Source organism: Caretta caretta, chromosome 8, assembly GCF_965140235.1.
Source record: "Caretta caretta isolate rCarCar2 chromosome 8, rCarCar1.hap1, whole genome shotgun sequence".
Lineage (NCBI taxonomy): Eukaryota > Metazoa > Chordata > Testudines > Cheloniidae > Caretta > Caretta caretta.
This window is the reverse complement of record NC_134213.1, coordinates 99348879-99375513: the sequence shown is the minus strand read 5'-3', so window position 1 is coordinate 99375513 and position 26635 is coordinate 99348879. Positions and strand designations below refer to the sequence as shown.

The 26635-nt window shown below is 40.8% G+C and overlaps 1 protein-coding gene across 1 annotated transcript in view; it reads right to left on the bottom strand.

Moving 5' to 3' along the window:
• The window catches only part of FAF1 (Fas associated factor 1), a 312180-nt gene extending 287467 nt beyond the window's left edge, over positions 1-24713 (bottom strand). Inside the window, exon 1 of the mRNA XM_048861231.2 lies at positions 24334-24713. Coding sequence (XP_048717188.1) covers positions 24334-24378 — 45 coding nt within the window. The 5' untranslated portion in view covers positions 24379-24713. The remainder of the gene's footprint in view (positions 1-24333) is intronic.
• Positions 24714-26635: the final 1922 nt, after the last annotated feature.

Sequence of the window (26635 nt, the reverse complement as noted above, 5' to 3'; positions counted from 1 at the left end):
GTGCTGTCTGTGCTAGATGAGACAAGGAAGAAGAGCTGTGTACACTCCGCATGTTTTTGGCAGTATAACCGTGGCATTTCACAATCTAACTTCTAGACTTACATAAACGTTGACTAAGAGGCAACAGGGCTAAGCCCTGCAAGACTCCAAAGAGGAGACTGCTTGGGAAAGAGAAGAATCTGTCCACCTTTGGGATGCAGCAGTGGGGAATGAATGAAGTCAGCTTTAATACAGCTCCATCCGCTGATGCAAGATCTTGTTGGTGAGCCAGCAGCATTTCATGTTACAAGTGTCAGAAATCGCTGATAATTTAAACAGAATCTTGGGCGGAGGGAGGATGTCTTGCCACGGCCACCATTCATCAATGCAACCAATGTCTCATTGCTATAATCAGGTCGAAGTGGAAGTGGTTAAAAACAGTGGTAGAAACCAAAAGTCTACTCACCCCAGCTTTCTCAATAAGCTTGCCCCTGAAGAAGAGATTAGTAAGTAAGCAAGCAAGCAGCAGTTAAGAGACCAAAACATCAAAAAGGCTTCTTGATCACGGTCCAGTGCGCCATAAAGGCTGGTAGAATTCCCTGACTAAGGGTGGTATTATTGGTCTTGGTCAAGCAGCAAGCTCTCACTAAACAAGAGGAACATGGCTTTTATTTCACAGATGGTTTCCCTGAAATGCAAACTAATAAATACAGAGTCTAGGGGCACAGAGTATATCCGTTTGAATCATGAACACCAGATTTCGGTTCTTCACCGGACTTTTCATCTCCAGTAGGTTAGCAATATGGTGTGCTTTAGGATCCTAGCACTATACAGATGACTAAACATGAGCACTTGTTCACAGGGTCCATGTGCTAATGAGCCACTAATGTACAATCACATGCTAATCACAATCACATGCTAACAAATCCCCTGCAAAATTCAGCAGACTGGAGGGTTCCAAAGATTCAATCTGGTTCTATACGCCAATGATAAATCCAAGCTATATCTTCAAGTATTCTCTATTTATTGTATTTAGGTAAATGGCAATCCCACACTCCCTGATGCTGGTAATATTTCTGACTTCCCTATATTTCCTTTGGACCAACCAGGAGGCTAGCCTCCTGAAGAACAGGCCCACATGGCAAACTGATCCCTGTTGTAAAAAAAAGAGCACATCATTTTCACATGACCTTTGGTAGCAATGAGTCTGTGGCAAATGTAAGTCAGCTGGCTGTGTATCGTACAATGCTTCTACTGCCAGAAACTTGTGGTCCCTCATTCCAGAGAATTATTTCTGCACCTTCCTGAGGTGAGCTGACAGGAACACATCTATCTTTGGCTCCTCTAGGACAGAGGCTATCCAGCAAAAGGTGACATTCTTCACACTCCATAAACCTTCACTTATGGATTGCCGGCTCAGTCAATTCACTGTAGTTTAGCAAGAAAAGGCTTGCTTTTATTTGTTGTCCCTATTGCCATCCTCCCTTATCCATTTCTACCAAACACATCCAATGCATTCCCTGTTCTCTCTCTAACGTCTGGGAAGAAAACTGCTCACTCTGAATGCCAAGTGCCTCAACTGTTCTGTGACCTGGTCTCAAACTTATCAGGAGGCAGAGATAAGGCTCTTTTCTGGGACTTTTTCCTGGGCTTGTTGTGTAATATCAACTGTCTTCTAGACAGCCTGGCCTGATGTTAATATCAGAGTCAGACAGATTCAGGAATCCAAATTGAAAAGGGCTACGCATGTGCATTACTGTCCTTGTTACTAACCCATGGTCACCAGGAGCGAGAGGAGACAACAAAAGAAAAAACAGCTGTCTCCCCAGATATACCAGATCACTGAAAATCTGGGAATTCTTGATAGCCAGACAAAGGATCGCTTACCCTTAAATGCTCATGAAATTCACGTTCAGTAGCTGTCATGACTCTGCTTGAGCCCCTGCTGTCATCTACATGAGTGGATGACATTCGTCCACTATTATCTGTATTGCAGGAGCACTTAGAGAGCCCAACCAAGATCAAGGCCCTACTGTGCTTAGCTTTGTACATTCACATACTGAGAGACAGTCCCACCACTGGTCCCAGAGAACTTACAACATAAATACACAAGACAAAGGATGTCAGAAGAAAACAGAGGCATGGAAAAGGGAAGTATGTAATCCAAGTCACACGAGAGGTCAATGACAGAGTCAGGAGCACAACCTACTTCTAACTCCCAGTCCTTCTCACTAGACCAGTAATTCTCAATTTTTTTCCATACCAGGAATCCCTTCCCATCTTGTGAGAATATAACTGGAATCACTCTTCCACTTCCCAATATGGGAAGAACAGAGTGGTCACAAACCCCAGACTGAGAACCCATACACACATCTCCCCTCTGGAGGTATCTTTCTAGACAAGCGATATAGGACCTAACCACTCTACTAATCTATCTTCTTGGTTCTGGGGTGTGTCAGGATAGCTACACCAAGCATACTGAAGGGCAGAGGCATTGTTTTGTGGTGGGCCAAGTCTCCTGAAGTCTCTGACTCTGTTTTGGAAAACTACTCAGCAGAGGAAAGAAGACCTCAGCACTGTGGCATCACAGCCAAATAAAGTGGTCTATGAGATGTTCAAAAAGTACTCTTTTATAGCAAGGAGACAGTGAAATCTGGTGAAAAATCCCATTCTATGATGCGAATTCACTGTTACAAATGCTCAAAAAGGGGAGAGGGAAAGGCTCAGCTTCCTGGAGACCAGATTTTAGAAAATTACAAATGATTTAAATGATTTGCTGTACCTGGAGAAACAAACAACTTTCTACTTCCTCTCCTATATCTCACAAAGATGTAAGTCAGTAACAAGGCCAGTAATAGGAAGATCTGGAAGTTAGTCAATGGGCAATTCCCAATGCCATCTACTGGAAGTCAAATGTAACTACCTCCAAATCCTAAACTGGAGAACACCTACTCATGTGCACCAAATTGCCAGACATACTAATAAGGGAGAATCCCTGCTTTCGGAGTCCATGCACTCATTAAAACAATTACCTTTGCAACAAGTCAACTAAAATAAAATAAAAACACGACATTTTACTAAAGCAAGTAAAAATCATGAATTATAGTAATTTGCTCAGTCAAGCAAGTTATTATTATGAACAACTTGTAAATCCCAGTACTGGAATAAAACATATTTCAAATTAATCACTAAGCCAACATTTTCAAACTTGGGTCCAGATCCACAAAAGGGATTTAGGCATTAGATTCAGCCATTGGAGCTCTAATCACCAGGCTATGAAGTTATTCTCACTCTCTCTCCAGCCCAATGATTCGTTAATTATTTATCCACAGTGGAACAGCTTCAACAGGAGAGATTGAGGGAGCCCCAAATCAGAATATCCTATAGCCCAGTGGTTACAACATTCTCCTAAGAGGTGGGAAACCCCTGTTCATATCCTCTCATCCAAGCAGGCAGAAGGACAAATTAATCCTGGATCTCCCACATCCCAGGGAAGTGCTCTAACCACTGGGCTAAAAGGTAGAAGGTGGGCACCATCATTGCCTCATCCAGACAGATTTTGAATGGGGCCTAATCTGGTAGGCATGCTCAGAGCCGTAGCACAGAGCACACCTACTGGATTGAGCCCCGCAGGCAAGACAGGCACTCCTCCACCTATCTTCCCCAGTTTGTGGATCATGGTGGGGCTTAGGCAGGAGATACAAGTCCAGAAGCCTACAGTGAAGCAGCAGTGTGCTTGCCCAGGGACAGAAACCCAGGTGCCTAGGGAACTTTTACAGCGGAAATGTAGGTGCTGAGTGAGTGTCGGCATCTACAGGGTTCAGTAGCAGCTGAGGTTTTGTGGATCACAGTGGCACCTAAAACTGGCACTTAGGTGCCTGAAGTTAACCACATAAATAAAAGTGGCCTAACTGGAAATCAGTGAAGTATGGATTTAATTGCCCAATTTTAAGTATAAAGTTTGAAAATTGTGGTCTAAGAACGTTTAGCGAGTAGAATAGCTAAACAGAAAGCCTGTCCTTCACAAACAGAATTTCAATAGAAATCCAACTAAGACCTTAGAGTGGAACTGCTATTCTTATAGTTGTAAACCAAAAACCTAATTCCACAGATTTAAAATTAAGTCTTGTATTGCAGAATTTTAACAAGCCTACAGCACACTGAGTCCTCTTCAGTAATAAGTTCTGCAGTGTCAGAGTAGTCACTTCTCCAACTGGTCTAGGAAACACACAATACAGGCTTCACTAAAGAAAACAGAAAAGGAAAAAGGAAAGAGATGAAACCTGGAATAGACTCCATGAAAATAAAATGAAACATTCTTAGCACGCAAGAAGATGAGACTTTAAAATAAAAAATACAAAAAATAAAAAAGATACTTTGCTATTTTTTCAAACTAAAGTTAGACACTAATTTATCAATATCCAGGTGACTTAAGATGTAGGTACAGAAAAAAGTATTAGGTGGCTGTACATTGTTTCCACTGAAGAATATGATGGTATGATTTAAAATTTTCCAGTGGGTACTCAGTTACATTGTATATGAGAGAAGCAAATAAATGACAGGCCATTGCTGAATCACAAGTTGTGTAGCAAGAACAATCACAGGATCATCATAAGATTGGTACAATTTCTTACGAACCCCGCAGGTGAGCAGTATGCTGGATCTACCTGGAACTCTTTGTTCAGCTTACCATAGAAAACATCTCTTCAAGTCAGGGTCATGGCATGGGCATGGGAGTGTACAGAAAATAAAAGCACACACTCCAGCTGGCTGTCCTCTTATCAGAACACTAGAATACCAAAGCATACCAAATTTCCATTTGTAATTTAACCATTTGAAGAACCATACATGAAAAAGAGGGGAGGGGGTTATTTTGTTTTTTAATTTGTGTCACCAACTACATTCAAAGACCCCTATTGCCTAACAGTTATTTAAGACTTGAATTCTTTGATAGCTCAACACATTAGTATAAAAAATGAAGGAGGAATTCACCATTTAAGACATTCTCTGAACTCCAACATTTTATTATATATAAAAATAATATATACGTAGGGGGCTGTTTGGTTGAGTTTGTTCAGGTTTGTTTTTAAAAAAAAAAAAGATTGTATTTTTATCAGATTTACAGAGCTTGCCGAACTTTTTTCTAACCGATGTTTAGCAGGTGGATTTCAGCAGCATGTACAGAAATTGCTTGTTCTTAACTGCTATGAATTATGTGTTTAATACAGAAGCTTTTTTCTTTCTTGTCTAAGGTAAACATTAGAGAAAAAAAATCTTCATGACACACCAGCTTTGAAAGTCAAATTGAAGAGTCATCTATCAGAATCACCCAAATAAAGGTATCTGTGAATACAACAAAAGAGGCAGTTTGAAGACTGAGTCATCTGGTAAAGTAGACACAGATTTGCAAAGTGTTCTTTAAAAAAAATATATCAGCATACTTACCGGTATCATAAACACCAACATTCAGGAGAACTGGGAGAGCTCCTGGAATTTATGCCAGGATAAAATTTTGCTTAGTGCTGCTCTTCTGCAACCGCTTACAAAGCTCTCATCACCACAACATCTGAGCATCTCACAATTATTGATGACTTTTACTCTCACAACAAACCTGCTGATTGGGGCAGTATTTGCCCCATTTTACAGCTGGAAAACCGAGGCACGAGGCAGTTTATGGTACTTGCCCAAGGTCACACAGGAAGTTTGTGGCTCTGCCATGAATTGAAACCACGTCTCCCAAGTCCCAGTACAGTGCTGTATCCTTTAGACAATCTGTCCCCTGCATTCAATTGAGTATAATTACTGCTATGCCTGCTCAATCTGGATTTTTTTTAAGACCTTCAGTACATAGTGATCAAAGTCAGAATCTAGAATGCTGTTCTACATTTGAAACCTTACATCCAAGGGTTGCAAAATGCTTTACAAGAAGAGGATAGGTATTATTTCAATTTACAAATTAGGAAACCAAGGCACAGAAAAGTGAAGGGTCTTTTCCAATGTACTTGAAGTGACAGTGGTAGAACTGGAAACACCATCTAGGTCTCCTGACCCATATTCTTTTCCTTTAACAGGTGTACTACATAGTCCATCATGAAAAGAGAAAGAGATGGATAAGACAGTAGAGAAACTGCAGTTGTTCTGATATCAGATACTCAAGCACATTGGATGGTTCCAGTAGTAGCAAAGATGATAAACAAAAGAGTAGAACTCTACAAACAATACCATGAAAGGAATAAAAATAATTTTTCCAGACAAGTCCAATATCTTTTTCCACTCTTAAAATATATCTTATCCAAGATGACATTTCAGCCACTGTGGTATTTTTGGTATAATTTAAGGTAACAATTATCTCATTCCACTAGTATCTCATGAGGATGTTAAACATCATCTACTAAAGTTAGACATTTTTAAATCAACAGGTGCAGATAATTTGCACCCAAGCATTTTTAAAAGAGCTGGCTGAGGAGCTTTCTGGACCACTAATGTTATTTTTCAATAAGTCTTGGAACTCTGGGGAAGTTCCAGAAGACTGGAAGAAAGCTAATGTTTTGCCAACATTTAAAAGGGTAAACAGGATGATCTGGGTAATTATAGACTTGTCAGCCTGACACTGATCCTGGGCAAGATAATGGAGTGACTGACACAGGATTATATTAATAAAGAATTAAAAGGAAGGTAATATAATTAGTATCAATCAACATGGGCTTATAGAAACTTGTTGTTTTAAATGAGATTAAAAGTTTGATTCATACAGGTAATAATGCTGATGTTATATACTAATACTTCTGTAAGCCATTTGACTTGGTACCACATGACATTTTGATTTAAAAACTTAGAACGATATAATATTAAATCACTGATAAAGTTTGCTGATAAATCACTGATAAAGGGCCACATTGGGAACAGAAATTGTACGGCAGGCCATCAATGATCACAAAATTGGGGTTGGGGTGCAGGAAGGGGTGAGGCCTCTGGTTGGGGGTACAGGATCTGGGGTGGGGCTGGGGATGAGAAGTTAGCAGTGTAGGAGGGTGCTCTGGGCTGGGACCGAGGGGTTTGGAGGGCGGGAGGGGGATCAGGGCTGGGGGAGGGGTGCAGGGCATGGGGAGAGGCTCAGGGGTGCAAGCTCCAAGCGGCGCTTACCTCAAGCAGCTACTGGAAGCAGTGGCATGTCCCTTCTCCAGCTCCTAGCTGGAGGCGCAGCCAGGTGGCTCTGCACGCTGCCCCATCAGCAGGCACTGCCCCCGTAGCTCCCATTGAAGTGCTTATGAGCCGCAGGGCCATGCCGCAGCTTCCAGGAGCTGTGTGGAGTGGCCCCCAACCCTGCGCCCAGGCTGGAGCGGGGCCCAGCAGTGTGGTGCGACTCCAACCCTGCGTCCCGGTCAGAGCAGGGCCAAGCCCCTGACCCTACACCCCAGCCAGAGCGCTGGAGTGGGGCAAGCCCCAGACCCTGCTCCCCAGCCATAGTTTGCCCACCCCTGGACTAGATGATCACAACGGTCAATTCTGGACTTGGAATCTATTAAAATTGTTTTAATAATCTGACCATTTTTAAAATTGTTTTTAAATAAATAAAGAACTTATTTTCTGAGATCCTGCTCTGTGAAACATTTATTGCAGGTCTGAAGTCTGAAAACCATATAAAAATAGTCTGAAGTGTTAATACACTCATTTTTACAGTTTCAATGTGCTTTGTTTTAAAAAAAAAAAAAAGGGGGGGGGGGGGAAGAGTTTAAGATTATTTCCATCCTACTTACCAAAATTGCTTTTAAACAATACTGGCCCCAAAACTGGAGGCTATATTTAAGCCAAGCCTGAACATCTTGCGTAAGTAAAACTATAAGACTGGGGCACATGTTTGTCAAGGTCAGAGTGACATGCAGCTCATTCCCCCTTTTTAGGTTTACGGTTCATTCTCCAGAATGATTTGTAGGCAGCATAAGTGATCACAGACTAACAATTTTGGTTAGAGTTCTGTTGAATTTTTCCCTGTACTTATTACATTCAGACACAGTTCAAGTGCTAAGATTCAGAGATGTTGATCACATTTCTCCCACTTAAATTCTCCCCACTGAACCCCTAAGTTTAAAAATGTCAGGAATGATTACTTCCAGCTACTAAACTTCAATTCTCCTTCCCCTTTTGTGTGTTGGATCTCACTCTGCCCATCAAACTCTCTTAAAAGATGAGTCCAATCCTGCAGCTGCTATACACACAAAACGTCCACAGTCTTCAGTGGGAGCTACATGTACAAAAGGTCCGCGGATCAGGTGTGCTTGTGAGATGGACGATATATGGCTCAATCTTTCTCCCTTCTTTTATTTGGAATGTTAATTAAAAACCCAAACGAAGAAGAATTTTCAAAATCTCATTAGCAAAGAAGATCTGTGATCCTCTCTTTGTAGCCCAAGCTATAATTTTCCTGCTTCAAGACTTCTTGCCTGGACACCTTGATATATTATAAAGTCTTTAAGGTGTACTCTTACCTACCTTCGATTATCTGAGTATTTGAATAATTAAGATAAGAAAAAATATTTTAACTTTACACAACAGAAGGACCAAAGTAGGAGATACACAACAGACAGAACATAAAAGTAGGAGATGACTGGATATAACCACTTTTCACATCGTTATCTTTCATAATTATTTCTCTTAATATTTGAAGGTTTCTTGATTTAAAGTACAGTTGATACATCACAGAAGACTATGAAAAAATAGCCAAATTATTCAGGGGGGTTTCCTTCTAGAATAGTGTTGTATTGGCATTTCTCTCTCCATCCGCCCCCTTTTTTTGTAGTGTTGGCTATTTAGATTATAAACTCTTTGGATTAAAGACCTACCTATCTTCGTAAGAGCTTTACAGAAAATATTTAACAACCTTTTGGGTTCTCCTTAAACAAACATTCTACATTTCTCTTCCCTTATTCTTCATTAGATTTACTTGGGTTTGGTCCTGCTTTGAGCAAGGGATTGGACTAGATGACCTCCTGAGGTCTCTTCCAACCCTGATCTTCTATGATTACTAAACAGTTGCATAAAAAGAGAATATGTTTTTAAGAGATTTTCTAATTCTTGCGATTTATTCTCCCTGTAAAATTATGCTGCTGTATATGATTAAATTCCCACAACCACTAATTGTTATCACTAACAGTCTTAAGATTCCCAGTTGAGAATAAGAAACGGAGGAAGATTAAATAAAAACTGAAGCTGAATTGATGCTTTCCATACAAAAGTACCCTTTGCAGTAGAGAATAAGTATTTTTAAAGAAAGCAGAATTATTGTGAATTAAAGTGTCAGTTATTCAGTTACAGTACTGCAAAAACAAAAGTTATAGCAAGGCCCTTTAAGGAGAATTCTGTCAATCAATTTTCAAGTTTCGCAAACATAAATAGGCTATAACTGGTAAAAAAATTCCCAGAAGCATGGTTGTGATCTGCTGAGGTGGCAATAGACTAGAACATCCTGACTTAAGAAGCAACTGCTGCTCTCCCTGTGCTTCAGATTCTAATTCGGTGGACTGTAATGTTTGATACTAATTTAAAAACTATCTAATAAAAAACAAGCAAGGAGTTAACTTCAAAACAAGACTGTAGCTTTACTGTACATCTCCCACAAACTTCAGATTTGCCTAAACATTTTCTGAAGGCGTTCTCGCACCCATAGGAGAAAGAGCTGCTCAACCAGCCAGGCACACAATAACGACTCATCAATGGTCTACTCTGATGGACTGAAGATATGTGACCAGTGTAAAAGGCCTTTGATTTCTGCAGAGCATGGTTTGGTTTGAACTGCACATTGTCTATTCAAATCAATTCATTCTGACGTTAAGGATAACTTATGGCTCTCTAGTTTAGTCAGTTGATGTGCCATTTCCTTTCATACAGGCTATGTGGGACAAGTAACTACCTGAGGAGCCTTCGCAGCCTTTTCATGCTGGTACTTTGTGGCAGTCATAAGTTGAGGTTCACATAATGGTTCCACCCATTAAAAAAAAAAAGCGGGGGGGGGGGAGGGGTTTCATGTCCTGCCACCACCAGAGAGAAGCTGGGGCTTCCACAGAAAGATGAATTCATGGATTAGAGGAACTTATTCCTGTTATACAATAAAGGCAAGAAACAGAGCTATGGGATGTAAGCTGAACCGTAAGTACCACTCAAATATTGAGGACGACACCAGGCTCACAAGATGCAGAACTTGTGTTGAATCAAAGAGGACCAAGAAAGCTTTCAATACTAGATATAAAAATCAGATGTACTAAGCCCTTTCAGAGTGTTGAACAGGGCTCAAAACAAAGTAACAAGTTCTTTTCTTTATTTAAGCAGGAATTCATGCAGGGTAAGGCACCAATTACTTTAAACACAGAGTCCTGGGTTATCTACATGGTTGGCCTGGTCTCCAAGCAGGTGCAGTCCTACTTAAATCCTGCACTCTGAGAGATACTGTCACCACCTTAGTGGCATTCCAATGCAGCATCACTAGTTATGAAGATAACAAAACAAGGCTCTCTCTCAGGAGATTATTATGAAATTCCAACCAGCTCCTTGACCAGCTCTTCTTTTACACTAGAGAAGCTTTAGAGGCAAAGAAGATATCAAGAATTATGTTAGCATCATCAAGTAACCACATTTTATATAAGTAATGGCTAGCAAAATGAATACAGGACACTAAATGGCACAGCTTTAGGGATAACTAGACATCTGACAGGTGGTCTGCAGTCCTGAGATATTTATCGTAGGTGTTAAGATCACATTGCTATTCGCATATTCTTGGGAGTGCCCATGAGTACAGCATCCTTACAAATCTCTGCGATAAAGTCCCTCCTGTGATGTAATTTGTCAAAGGCCCTTTGAAAGTCTAAATAAATTATGTAGTTAGGATGTGAGAAACAAAGTATAGTCATGGATCAGAAACTGGCTAAGAAACAAGTTCTGTGCTAGGACTGGTGTATAATCTTCTTAATTAATCATCAGAAAAGGGATTGTGAGGAGGCAAAATCTGCAAGTGACAGAACTGTTCAGGTTAGTTGAGACTAGAGAAGACAGAAGCACTTCGGAGGAACCTATCAAAACCCCGAATATTGTGGACAACGCATACACCTTATTGGGTTATTTACTGATATGTTATTAGAGCAGACTCTCTAAAAGCTAAAAATTTTTCCCATAAAAGCAAATGTGACCCTTTGCAACCTTCATTTACCTTGGAATTCACTCTTGGTGTATTTTGCTCACCCTTCAATAAGTTCTCTCAAGCTTCATACATACAGAGAGAAGGAAATACAACCTTCCATTTACCAAATATTCTGTAGTTTCAAAAGTACATTTATAAAACATTTGTCTGGCCCCAAACTTGTTTTTTAACAGAATGAACAACAGTGTAATTAATCTGACAAGAAATACAACTCATCTAAATGTTAACATAGGTCATCTAGACAATTATATATTGGAAAAGAGAGAGATGAACCAGGCAACTGGTCATTTAACACACCTACATGTAATCACCATTGGCTCTGAGAAAGTATTTCAGATTTAGACTTTTTCCACCAGAGCATAAGAATGGCCATACTGGATCAGACCAATGGTCCATCCAGCCCAGTATATCGTCTTCCTACAGTGGTCAGTGCCAGATCTAATGTTAATGCAAAATAGGACATATGTGAAGTGACAAAGCCATCACTCTCTGATGTGAGCACACAGGTTAAAATATAATCTGTCTGATTAAGGGCTTGATCCTAGTCCCATTGAAGTAAGTATCAAAATCCCCCATTGACTTCAGTAGCAGGTCTCATGTTCCTCAATACTTTTAAGCCCACTTTGAGCCAAAGGTATTTGACTGTGCATATTCTGGTGAGATTCTGCTGCTAGTTATGATTAAACACTTTGGTTTGAACAATTATACAAGTGTTTTTCTTTACTTTCCTGTACATTTTCCCCTAAAAAGAAAGGGACAAGATTTCTGTTTCGAAGGGTGGTTTACTGAACATGGAAACCACTTTTCCAGCATGCATATGAACTGCTTAAAAATGCAAAGACTGACATTGACCACCTATTGTACACTAACAACAATATTGTCTGTAGCAAATTAATCCCGTATCAAGTCCCCTCTTCCTGTTCCACTCGTGCCAATATATTGGTTAAGTGCTAGTAAATATGAGACCAACCATTTTCAGACACCACTGCAGGGAGTTTGATTGAGATGCTGTTAAGCGTTTAGCACTTGTGGGAGGAAAAATTAAAGTTCATTCTTATGTAAATTGAAACCTGTTCTGGGAAGAATTGGTCTCTCCTCGACCAGTCCCCCAAGGGACTAGTACATATTATGGAATTTGAATTTTAGAAACACAAAAAAGTCAAATGAGTAAATTTTACATATTCACAAGCATATTTCCTATTCCTTTAAGATAAAACCTGGTGGCCTAGTGGCAATGCCCCAATGTATTCCTCAGCCAGCAAGGACTTCAAACGCTATGGAAATTAATCTCAGTCCTATGGGAAAGGAGTGCTTATACTTGTCGACAGCTCTCTCTTTTAAGAGTATAACCTTTCCAGTCTTCCTAGAAGTAACAAGGGATATTAAAAGTCGAGAAAGTCTCAGGACTCCAACAGCGATGAAGTAGGCTACCCACCCTTCCCCAGCCAAAAAAAGAAATAAGCAAATTTGGTAAGTGCAGTTTCTTCACATGACTGATGATTTCCAAAGTACTTTTCATACAAACAAATAAAAAACACTTACGTTGCATTTTCCATTACCCAAACAACCCCCCCCGCCCCTTTTTCGCTCAGTGAAAATGTATACCTAGCTTCTGAGTCATGGATAGAATCATGATATTTCTTTGTTGAAGGAATCAAAGCTAATTTCACTAATATAACAAGTGTTAATTTACATGGCATTTGAGAAAAAGCCTACTGCTACCACTCCTAAATCAGTATGATAGGTCTGTTTCAGTGACCTACTGCCCCAAATACCTACATGAGTGTACTGGCAGACCTGATGACATGATTACTGTGGTATGAAGAATCTCTTCAAGCAAGTTTAGTAAGGAAGCCACCATAAACGTCTTTCTGAAGCTGAATTAGTGCTCCAGGGTGAATTACTATGGTTTCTCATACTACGGCGCCAATGCACACAAATCATGTAGTATTCTCATTCATCTCTATAAATGTCAGATAGTATTTCTAATTAAATATCTACCATTGCATGGGAAAGAATAACCAGTCTCACCATGAATAGTCAAAGTTGTTGTTACAGTAACAGATTAACAAAAAGAAAAGGAGTACTTGTGGCACCTTAGAAACTAACAAATTTATTTGAGCATAAGCTTTTGTGAGCTACAGCTCACTTCATCGGGTGCTCACGAAAGCTTATGCTCAAATAAATTTGTTAGTCTCTAAGGTGCCACAAGTCCTCCTTTTCTTTTTGCGAATACAGACTAACACGGCTACTACTCTGAAACCAGTAACAGATTAGCATTCCAACTGTTCAGGTTTCTAAAAAGGGACACCATTCTTACTCTCAATCTTCTCCAATTTGTTAGTCTTCTGGTTCTGTCTTTTAACTCATATCCTGACTAAAGACCAGAGAGGTTACAAGTAAATCAAACTAAATTTGTTCTGAAGTACATGAGCTTTAGGACTTCAGCTGAACATGAAAGTATCTAAACAAATTAAGTGTTGGTTCTTCAGAAAAGCATGAAAAACAAAAAGATAATACAAGCAAGGTTTTGGGAGCAGACAGTGACAATCACAATAACCAAGCCAAAGAACATTAAGCATACAATATGCTTTTGTAGTCGCTCTTCATATTTCATTTCTAGTGCTAATTATATCAACAAAAACATTTGTGTTGCAAACCAAAGTGTTCAGTTACCAGTCCCAATGCTGTTCCTGCTCCCTAGCAGCACCAGAGCTGTAAAATGTAGGGTTGAAGCAGTAAGCAGGGAAAGAAAAGCTATTATATACATTAGACTCATAAGTATAAATTTCAGTACTTTAAGGTTGTCTACAGTTCTTTCTTTTCAGAAGTTCTAAGCTTGTGCTGTAGCTTCTAACCTTAAAAATAATCTTTATACAAAACAGGAACTAATTAGAATTTAATTAATTAGAAATCAATTTTTTTTTCCATCCATAGACAAAATGTAATCTGTACTATCATCCCTGAAATCCTTACAAAAACACTTTAAATAGCTTGTCTGTGTGGGGTTAAATTGATTTTAAAAAAGGAAAAGTCTGGCTTCTGATAGCACACCCTTTAAATACTATGCTCTGCATTTTATTTGCTCCAGGTGTTTTTTTAAAAATGTATAAGGATTTTTCCAACTCTGCTATTCATTTTTAAATGATCTTTTCAACAAGGGAGAATCTGATTTTATGGGGCAAACAGTAAAACTATGCATGAAGTGCTCTCAAATGCACAAAAACTGAAAAATGGAAGGAGGGAGTTACCTAATATTACTATAACTGAAAGAAATATAGTAGTCACTTGTAGCAACACTAGATTCAAAAAAAGAAAAGGAGTACTTGTGGCACCTTAGAGACTAACCAATTTATTTGAGCATGAGCTTTCGTGAGCTACAGCTCACTTCATCAGATGTTTACCGTGGAAACTGCAGCAGACTTTATATACACACAGAGAATATGAAACAATACCTCCTCCCACCCACGGGGGTGGGAGGAGGTATTGTTTCATATTCTCTGTGTGTATATAAAGTCTGCTGCAGTTTCCACGGTAAACATCTGATGAAGTGAGCTGTAGCTCACGAAAGCTCATGCTCAAATAAATTGGTTAGTCTCTAAGGTGCCACAAGTACTTTTCTTTTTGCGAATACAGACTAACACGGCTGTTCCTCTGAAACTAGATTCAAAGTTTTCAGACAAGCGTGACTTACAAGTTGTCCCTTTTACCAAAACTGGAGTTTTGTGGGCAATTGTTAGAATGCTAAACTCTAAACCCTGACAACTGCAAAATTTTGGAGGGAAAAATCATTTGAAGAGACATTTGTGTGTATATATGTGTGTGTGTGTGTGTGTGTATACACACACACACACACACACACACACACCCCAACTAGAGCGAAGGTTTAGATAGCAAACTCTTGCCCCAACTGACTGAAAAAATAATGGATAGTAAGTCACAAGAGAAACACACCACACTACATTCATGCACTATTGTGGCTAGAAAGTTTTCATGCACATAAAAATTAGGAAAGAAAGAATCAGCAGTTATGATTCTACAGTAACTAATTCAACCATACTGTATATACTGTCTGTATATACTGAGGCAGCATAGTTATCACAGATAGCTATAGAACATATTGTAAAATGAAGGTAATGAATAATGATCCTCCTTTGAGGTACGGATGAGAAGCTCTGCGTATTATTATATTAATTATTATTATTATTATTATTATTAGGGAGGGCTATCTTACAGTTGCTGTAGGAATCAAAAATATGAGTAGTCTGGCTTGTGTATAGATGGCTGAGATTTCAGGGAATGACTATTACAGAGAACACATATTTTATTGTATAGGTCCTGCTGAGGAAGGTTGGTCTCATCACGCATCTTGAAGTCTCTCCTCTCATACTCTGGCTCCCCTTCCAAGAGTAGGGTGACAGGAAATTCAAAGAACTCCCTCTTGTGGGAATACACAAAAACATGGAAAAGAAAGGCAAAAATGGGAGCTGGACAAGAGAAACGTCTGCACAATGACAAGAAAAAGGTCTTCGTGGATTTGTCATCTCCAAGACATCTTCATGCATGGTAAGCAGCTTTTTGACTCTTTGCTAGATGTAGAGAGAAAATTCCTGGGACCTTTCTGTTTTTCAATATCCTCACTGGAGAAAATGTACTTAGGTACTTCTATTGCTCTCAATGCCTAGTAGCTGAGCACGTCACAAATGTTAATGAATTTATATTCACAATATCCCCTGGAAGTAAAGAAACATTACTCCCACTTCACAGTTTAACTGAGGTGCAGAAAGATTAGGTGACTTGCCAAACATTACACAGAAAGTCTGCAGCAGAGACAGGAATTGAATCCAGATATCCTTAGTCCTTGTAATGTATTAAACATAAGACCATCCTTCCTCTCATGAAGGAAAGCTAAGGACGCCAATTCTACTAGGTCTTCAGTGTCCTTGGTGGAAAGTTTCTTCTGCAGGGCTGTAGCTGATGGGGGCTGGAAAGTACTTAACATAAGCAGCACGGTAGGAGTAGGAGGGAGTATGTCTGGAGTACACTACACTCCAGATATACACTTTTGATATAGGAGGCTGTTTCAGCTAAATTTATGTTACAACAGCCCTGAGGTAGCCCAAATTTATACCAAAGGCTGGTGCCAAAATACAGAAGGTGCATAAAATGGCTTAAAGCCATCTCTTCCCACCTTTCCTCTGCCCCAGATTCCTGCATTGATGATAGCATGACTGTAACAGAATCTGGCCCAATGCGTCAATACATGGAGAGCTAATTAAAAATAAACAAAAAAATTCAAAAGCCAGCATCTAGTCTTCTTTTAAACTGAAAACACTGTTTTGAAAACAAATTTACTTTCTCAGTTATAACTTCAGTGTGATACAGTGTGTGTGGACTTACTAGTAAAACAAGAAAAGGTTCTCTGATTTTATTTTTAATAATCCCAGAAGGAAACTAATAATGTGGGTTTTAGTTAAATTACATAAACATACTATTTGTCCTTACATAATTATACCAAGACCCAAAAGAAACGGTTTAGTTATCTAAGTATCATGTTTATCTAGATGATATTTTAAGTACCTAGCATCCTTGGAACTGCAGGTTCCAATTCCAGCAGGATTCACTCAACCTTTTGTTTTACAAATCAGCCTCCAGCTAATAGGAACCCAACAAATTTGAAGACACCCATCCCTTCCAACTGCTGGTAGGGAGGAGAAGCATTCTCTCTGCATGCTTCCCATTCATGCCCTGCAATGTCCTGGGTGCTATGAGGATAGGTTTTGGATTTCTGATGCTCTACCGCCATCCAAGAGCCTTTCATCTGCTGACATAGGAGAGAGTGTATTTCTGCTATTCCAACTTTATTTAAGCTTTTTCAAGCAGCAGCAAAGTGAAATTTACCTAACACTTTCACTGATGTCTGCGGTTCTGAATAGCTGCGGTGAAACTGATAAAATTATGAAGCTTGAGAAAAGTTTATGAACAGCAACAGAAGCACTGGATTTGTCTTGTCTGTAGATTTTGGATGTAAGCACTGCGTCAGTTACATGTGATTCACCTTTCGATATTTATCTTTGCAACTATAAGGACTAGAATTGTATTTTATTTTTTTTAGTAATAGATGAGAGCTTAGATTCTGCAGAAGTTGAGAGTACTTTCCCAAAATAATTTCTTACTCATGATGGGCAAAAGGATCTTTTAAGATTTGCTCAATTACACTGGGCCTAGTTCTACCAGTTGTTACACCACATCTTTTCATAGAGAGCAAAAAGTACACAGAGACTTCAAGTATATTGGTTCTGTATATGAACCTCAAGCTGTATGGAACACAGGTAACACCAGCTGCTCCCTACAATCAAACCACATATGGAAGAAAACTTCCATATCAATTTGTCACTACTAGACAGTTTGCACAGTGAACACAGAATAATTTTTTTAAAAATGTAGAAAACTATCAAGTGTAATAGTTTTCAGGGGTTTAATCAAACACAATCTGAAATCCTCCTATGCTATATGTAAATAGCAGTGTTCTCTCAACATCTTGCTTCAGTCAAGAAGAGAGACAACAAGAAACCTCAGGTCCATCAATGCCCTCCTCCCACATGGTAGTAGATCACATAGCATAGAACCACCTAGTACTAACTTGCAAGTCCAACAATTCTCCAGGGAACATTTAAAAACAATTAAAAAAAAGACAACAGCTAAGTCCTGGGTCAGGTCTACATTACCAGTGCTTTATTGGTGTAGCTATACTAGTATACCATATGAACAGAACACTAACAGCCACCCCCCACCTCCCTCCAAGCAAAATAAATTACACAAGTGAGATCACAGTTTTGCCAATATAAGTATGCCTACATCAGGGGCTTTTGCTGGGACAGCTATGTTGGTCAAGGATCACATCTCTTCACACCCTTGACGGACAGAGCCATGCCGGCAAAAGTTTGTAGTATAGACCTAGCTTTGGTTACACTGAAGTCAGTGGGAATTTTGCAACTTAAATTAAACTAAAATTGGCCAGTGAGCCTTTGGAGCAATTCTTTCTAGACCCCAAATTTCAGAGATCATCAACAGGAAAAGGTATGCATTTGTGCCACTCACCTACTTGCAAACAGAGTCAGTATCTGAGCTCCACAAGAGGTTCAGAATGTTTGCTTCTTAGATCACACTAATGCTATGCAACATCCTACCCATGGAAACCTAGAAGAACGATCTCTGGGGCCAAAATGGCAGGCCTATTTTTTTTGCTGAATAAAGCTGTTACACAGAAATACAGTAACTCCTCACTTAAAGTCATCCCGGTTAACGTTGTTTCATTGTTACATTGCTGATCAATTAGGGAACATGCTCATTTAAAGTTGTGCAATGCTCCCTTATAACATCGTTTGGCAGCCACCTGCTTTGTCCACTGCTTGCAGGAAGAGCAGCCCATTGCAGCTAGCTGGTAGGGGCTTAGAACCAGGATGGACCAGCAGCCCTCCCCATCAGCTCCCCGTTCAGCAGCCGCCCATCAGGCTACCAATTGCCAGCACTTCAGCTGTCCCTCCCCTGACTGCCATGTGCTGCTCCTACCCTCTGCCTTGAGGCTGCTCTCCAGATCCTCCTGCTTGCTGTCCTGGGGGAACTAATGTCAGGGTGTCCCCCTCCCCCCTGCTCCTACACCCTGCTTACCCAATCCTCCATAGAGCAGGGGGGACACATGACAGGGCTCAGGACAGAGGGAGCTTCCTGGCAGCAGCTGCAGTCTCAGCTTGCTGATTAACTTAAAAAGGCAGTGTACTTAAGAGTGGGGTCAGCGTACTCAAAGGAGAAATGCGCACACACAGGGTGTGTGTCTCTGTCTGCCATGATGTCTCCCCTCCCTCCATTCTTGCTGCCTTGTAGAGTGTGGGGTAACGTTAACAACGAGTTAACCCTTAAGGGGTCAGCCAATTGCTAGTTCATCATTTAGCAGTAAGGCATCAGAGGAAATATCCCACCCTCTGACCTCACCACTTCAACCAAGCTTCACAACCATCATCGCTGTGTACCAGTATTAAATTGTTTGTTTTCCCTGGAACCTAACCCCTCCTACTTACATTAATTCTTATGGGGAAACTGGATTCACTTAACACCGTTTCGCTTAAAATCACATTTTTTCAGGAACATAACTACAACGTTAAGCGAGGAGTTACTGTATTGAATACCGAGAGAACCATATTATCCACCAGCACCTGTGCTTTTAAATTCAGGACATTCCTTTTTAATTTGATTGTAAGTTCTTAATTAAACTATAAACTCTTCAGAAGAGGGACCAGCTTTTACTCTGTGTTTATACGGGGCATCCTGATTCTGATTGAAGCCTCTAAGTTATATTATTTGTGTTGTTGTAGCTCTTTAGGTAACCCAGCCATAGATCAAAGTCCTGTTGTGTTAGGCAATTTAAAATAATATTTTCCATTTCCCACATGAACTGGAGATATGCCCTGTATTAGCTCCTTTAGCAATGCACATCCAATTCCCTCTTTAATGAATTTATGATACCTACTTCAAGTGCTAACTTTTTGCCGTTTGCCCCATGTTCCAGTCACATACTGAATGAAGAAAGTCTGAATTGCATTTATGACAGTAATGAAAGCTGGTACATACTTAAATTTACTCCCATACATAATCCCACTGAAGTCAGTGGTACTACTCACAGCACACAAAGTTAAGCATATACTTAGTCTTTGCAGGAACAGGGCCTAAAAGTAGCAGGTTAGGCAGGATGCTTATGCAACCTGTTTGAATGAAAAGGATACCTTAATGCAACTTGTGGTGTACAAATAACCTCATTTAGATCTTCTTAGAGAATTACAAGTTCAGATATTTTCTCTTTATAACATGTGCCTTCTAAAACTATTTGAGTAGTCCTATTCTTAGCTACTGGTATCAATTCTTAATCTAACCACATGTAAATCTCACAATCAGGTAACCAAAAGAATACAAAAAACTCAAGAGGTTTTCTTTCTAGTGCTGTAGAATACAAAAGTAGTTAGAACAACCATAGTCAAATGGAAAATTAAATGGTAAATATCAGGTGCTCTTCCCATTGACGTCAACAACACAACTCCCATTGACTTCAGTGGAGCAGGATCATGCCCTAAGTGTCTAACGAAAACATCCAATGATAAAAATTTCTGAATCCAATGGAGAATTTTTGTGGTGATGGGAGCGCTTCCCATGTTAAAAATAATTATGATAGTGGCCTTTGCTTGGTAATTTTTTAAAGAGGTTTGAAAAACAAAAATCCCCTCCCAATTTTATCCTTTCCCATTTAGCAAACACTAATTGAACAAAATTGAAAATAATTGTTTTGTTTAATAGTTTCCAGTGTATATAATGTATTATAACAAAATATCTTGCACCACTATTCTCAAGGATGAGAACAATATGTGTTAGTTAAAAAACAGAAAATATAGCATAGACAGCATACAAGATTATTTTGGTGAATCCCCCCCCAAAATGGCTTCTGTTTTGTTTTTTATTAAGTTGTTGGTGAATGACTGGCAAATTTAAATCAACACTAGATATTTAGAACAAAGCTGTCTCACCAATTCATAGCATTTTAGAGATACAGGTCAAACTGGGCATAAAAATTATTGACAATGTCCCTTTAACTAATGTAAACAGTATCATGCCATGGGAAGCAGGAAAAATTAAAAGAGGGCCAGAAACACAATACGTGGCTACTGAAATACAAAAGACAAATGAGAGGCTGGCGAAGAAAGGGTGATTTAAAAAAAAAAAAAAAAAAGGCATTATGAGATATAGTCTTACCTGGAGATCTGGATTCTGGCCTCAGCTCTACCATTCATTCATTAGGTTTCATTTGAAGTACCGCTTAATTGCTCAGTACCTCAGTTTCCCCATTTCTAAAACTGAGGTAATACTTTCTTGCCTTTATCTGTACATTTATAAGGGTACCCGTCACTGCAGTTATTCAGCACACCTTTATTAAGAGCTTTAAGATCCTCCAAAAAAGAGGTGCTATATAAGTGCAAAGTAGTATTATTAAAATCAATCTGCAAAGTGTATATGAATTAAGCGTTCTGTTTCAGGACTCTGGTAAGATGCACAAACCAAGGCCCCAAATCCTGCAGTTGGATTCATGCACATGATCCTCGCAGTAGCATGGAGTTCCAGCAACATCAGTTAGGTCCTGTCAGTTTCTGCCTACATGGATATGATTGCAGGCCTGGAGCCCAAACTCATTTTCTGTTGTATGTGGGGTTACCAGAACCCTTTGAAGGAATTATAGCTTAATGACATATAATTGGGGTATCAGAGTAACAGCCGTGTTAGTCTGTATTCGCAAAAAGAAAAGGAGTACTTGTGGCACCTTAGAGACTAACCAATTTATTTGAGCATAAGCTTTTGTGAGCTACAGCTCACTTCATCGGATGCATACTGTGGAAACTGCAGAAGACATTATATACACAGAGACCATGAAACAATACCTCCTCCCATCCCACTCTCCTGCTGGTAATAGCTTATCTAAAGTGATCACTCTCCTTACAATGTGTATGATAATCAAGGTGGGCCATTTCCAGCATAAATCCAAGTTTAACCAGAATGTCGGGGGTGGAGGGTAGGAAAAAACCAAGGGGAAATAGGCTACTTTGCATAATGACTTAGCCACTCCCAGTCTCTATTCAAGCCTCAGTTAAACTGTATCCAATTTGCAAATGAATTCCAATTCAGCAGTTTCTCGCTGGACTCTGGATTTGAAGTTTTTGTTTTAAGATAGCGACCTTCATGTCTGTAATTGCGTGACCAGAGAGATTGAAGTGTTCTCCGACTGGTTTATGAATGTTATAATTCTTGACATCTGATTTGTGTCCATTTATTCTTTTACGTAGAGACTGTCCAGTTTGACCAATGTACATGGCAGAGGGGCATTGCTGGCACATGATGGCATATATCACATTGGTGGATGTGCAGGTGAACAAGCCTCTGATAGTGTGGCTGATGTTATTAGGCCCTGTGATGGTGTCCCCTGAATAGATATGTGGGCACAGTTGGCAACGGGCTTTGTTGCAAGGATAGGTTCCTGGGTTAGTGGTTCTGTTGTGTGGTATGTGGTTGTTGGTGAGTATTTGCTTCAGATTGGGGGCCCCCAGACGTTCTGGTTAAACTTGGATTTATGCTGGAAATGGCCCACCTTGATTACCATACACATTGTAAGGAGAGTGGTCAGTTTGGATGAGCTATTACCAGCAGGAGAGTGAGTTTTGTTTTTTGTGTTTTTTTTTGGGGGGGGGGGGGTGAGAAAACCTGGATTTGTGCTGGAAATGGCCCAACTTGATCATCATACACATTGTAAGGAGAGTGATCACTTTAGATAAGCTATTACCAGCAGGAGAGTGGGGTGGGAGGAGGTATTGTTTCATGGTCTCTGTGTATATAATGTCTTCTGCAGTTTCCACAGTATGCATCCGATGAAGTGAGCTGTAGCTCACGAAAGCTTATGCTCAAATAAATTGGTTAGTCTCTAAGGTGCCACAAGTACTCCTTATAATTGGGGTATGTTATTCCTTACACAGTACTATTCACTCCAAATATCAAAAAAATGTAGGTTGCCTGTAGAGCTATTAAAATTTCAAAGTAGACAAACAAGTATCAATGTCACATACTCAAAGTCCTACAAAAGGAAAATATCCACCCATCATTCCTGTCAAAAACATGACCCAACCTGTCACAGCAATAAACAATCATAGATTGCTTACTCGTATAGTTATTACCACCATAGCAACTAGGAGTCCTACCCCAGGACCAGGGTCTCATTGTGCTAGGCACTGTACAAACAGAGAACAAAAAGATAGATTGTAAACTCTTTGGGGCAGAGACTCAGAATAAAATAAGAGACAGACAGAGGAGTACAAGGGAACAGTGAGACAGAATTGGTCAGCATGACACCACGCAGCCTATTCGTTATCAAGTTTTTTTGTAGGCACCTCAGCAGAGGAGAATATTTTTTGAAGAGACAAATTGTATTTGTTATGATCGAATAATTCTTATTAAGGAATATCTTTATGAATGTGTGTTTACATACATGTATACACACGCTCAAAAAGAAGAGGTAAAAAAAAAGCTTTTTTAAAATAAATAATAGATATAATCACCAAATGAAGCTATGTTCCTAGTGAACTGCTCAATCTTTTGAAATTTAGAGGTAAAGGCCTAGGCCCCAATCCTGGGAGCTAATTTAAGGTCTTCCCATGCACCAAACAATAGACATGGTTTAAGATTAAAAACAAAAAACACCACATACATGAAACAAATACATGTAAGACAATGAAAGACACTTTTCCAAGTTGTTTCACACATACACACACCCTCAGAACTAATTTCAGTTTATTGTATCCTTTAAAAGGAGAAGGGAGAGAAGTAAATGCCTGTTTAACTTGTTCATGAGGAAACATTATAGAAAAATAAAGCTACCAAGCTACTACACTGAACTGATTAACTAAATATCCACAAACCTGTTAAATATCACTTTCAATTGGAAACACTGGCTTTGGGATTGAAATTAAGGTATTCTGTGGATTTTTTTTTAAACTTCCTTGCATGGTGAAAGACTTCCTAGTGAATGTTTCTCTCTTTACAAATATATATATATTTCGTCATTCTTATTAAAAAAAAAAAAAAAAAAAACAACTTCCTACTCAATCAAGCTATCACAGGTGGAGGCAGCCATGGTCCCAGTGCGCTTGATGTTTACTTTATGATGGAGATGAGCACCCATCTCCAGCACAGCAAGTGGCCTATTGACAGCTAAGAGGTTACACACAGTGACCATGGGGAGAAGAAATGAGTTTTGTATCTTCCAGGATTTTGCCTGGAGTGGGCGAGCGAGGCTATGGCTTGTCTGAAGCTTTGGGAAGGGGGGCAGGGATGAAGGTGCCTTTAGAAACGATCTGCGCGTGTTTCAAAGGCGGCTCAGGCTCACGCCGCGAGTTCGGAGAGCAGGGCAGGTTGACCAGGGTAAAACAAACGAGCGAACAGCTGAGGGGGGCGGGGGGCTCCACGCCCGCAGAGCCGAACCCCGGCACGAAGAGGGGGCGGCACAGAAATAAGGAGAAAGAGAAGCAGAGGGGCGAGGGGGACTGAGAGGCTGGGGGGGGGGGGCGGGGGTTGAAACGTACCTGAAAATCTGCCAGGATCATTTCTCGGTCCATGTTGGACGCCATTGCAGCCGGCCGGGTCCCCGGCTCTTGTCTGCACTGTGCACCTGGAGCCTGCTGCTGCTGGGGACCGGGGCGGGGAGGCTAAGAGCTCATGGGAGCTCCGAGCCGAGACAATCCCCCTGCTGCTCCCCCGCTCCTGGGGCCGCTCCTCAGGCTCGCTCCGGCGTCGGAGAACGGGAGGGGTCCCCGGCGTGCGCCTGCGGGAAGGGGGGAGCTCGGCTCGGAAGGGGCAGGGGGGCAGCCGGCCCCTCCGAGCGGCGCCCTCCGCTGCCGTGCCACAGAGAGGAGGAGGCAGCGCTGCTTCCTCCCTGGCTCGCAAAGCGTCTGTCGCACATTTTGCCTGTCATTGAGGTCGCAAAGAGGCGCTTTGCGGCTGCCACGTGACCCTTCTGTCAAGCGCCGGCGAGGAGAAAAGCCGGAGGGGGGGGAGGGAGCGGGGTTGTGTCTTTCCGGCAGCGCGCGGAGGCTGCGCCGAGCCCTGGCGCCGCTGCCGGGCCGGGGGAAGCGGGGCCCCCGGGCGCGGGCGTTGCGGGAGCGGCGCCGGGCGCGGCGCTCCGCGGGCCGGAGAACGCTGCGACGGTGGCCCGGCTCCGCGCCGCGCCGCGCCGCTGGGAGGGGGTTGATTGCAAGGGGCTCTCGTTGCAAAACGCACACCGCAAAATCGTGCCGCGCCACGGGGCGTTTAGAACCGGCCTCTAAACCAGCCACGATCACAAAGGAGGGAGTCGCTCCCTGCAACCCGGGGAATAAAGCCTGGCAGGTCTAGGGGGCACTTGGCTCACGTTTAGGCCTTCCCTGAGGTCATGGTCGGCCTCGTTGCACAAGGAAACGTCGCCCTACAGTCTTGAGTCTCAGCATGCAGGGTTGGGGTAGCCCTGTGGGTGCCAGGCTTATAGCGAGAGAAGGGGGATGAGGTAATAGCTTTCCTTGGACTGCTTCTGTAGGTGAGAGAGACAAGCTTCGGAGCCACACTGAGCTTGTCTTCAGCTCTGGGAAAGGTACTGATAGGGTGACCGCTAAATACAAGATGATACAGATAGTTCAGCGTCTGTTCAGTCTTGTACTGAGCTGTGACGCTCCGAGGACCTTTCCCAGACCTGACGACTCCGAAGCTTGTCTCTCTCAGCTGGTCTCTCTCAGCTATTACCTCACCATCTTCTCTCTCAGTCTCAGTGTCATTTGAGGGTTAAAAGCCCCCTTTGAAGTAGCTCCCCCGGTTATGAATGACTGCTTTATTTTTCAATGAGAATTAATATCTTGATTTATTTTAACTTCATTAATTCTGCTTGGCATTTTGACACAGCTCTATATTAATGACGAATGTTATTTCACGTTTGAAACAATTGTTCATCGGTAGGGTGATTAGGGTATTTCTTTATACGTATTTTCTGGCAATCACCAGTTTGACCTGGATTACCTGTTCCCATCTAGCATGACAAAGACCTAGGTGTTTTTATGTTGTAAACTACTGTGTGTGCCTGAATTAAGGTGTAACTCAGTGGAGCTATGAATCACAGGATGAAACGTCAAATCATTATTGTCCCATTGAGGCCTAAGCCAGATACCATTTCTCCCTCCAAATACACTCCTACATAGAAATGCCTCTCTCAAAGAGAACACCCATAGAAGTGTTTTAGCTATATCTGTTGTGGTTATGATTAATGCAGCACTGAGATAGTTGTGCCTTTCTGTACCACAATATCTGGTTGCTTTGTATATAAACAGATTGTTACTGATAAACAAAACAGGTGCTTTCATTGTGACATCTATAAATACAGTGATTCAGCTCCAAGCCAGATTAATTGTTCCTTAAACATAATTTCATTTTCCTTTGACAGTACATGATTTTTTATACACTGGGCAAACAGTGACTTCCTTTTAATGAGAAAAAAAGAAAAGGGATGGCTAGGTGTGCAAGATTAATTTCTCAGTCCTTGTAACTCCTCTCATATGGGAAACAACCAATTTGACATAGGTTTCATAGGTTTATGACCCAACAGATGTTAATATGCATAATAGCCCGCCCTTACTCTTAGGTTTCCCACAATAGCACTTTAGGTCTCAGCTCCATCACATATAATCACTAAACTTGTTTCATAATATTTATGCAAGTCCTAGTTTTCAACGTTCTTTGTTATTTTGTCAATATATGTCCCCTAATGTTTTCCATCTCTCCTCTGGCTATATACACAGTTTGACTCTTTAACTGGCTAATTAATCCAATTTGTTTTATTCCACCTCCTGCATAATTTCTAGTTAC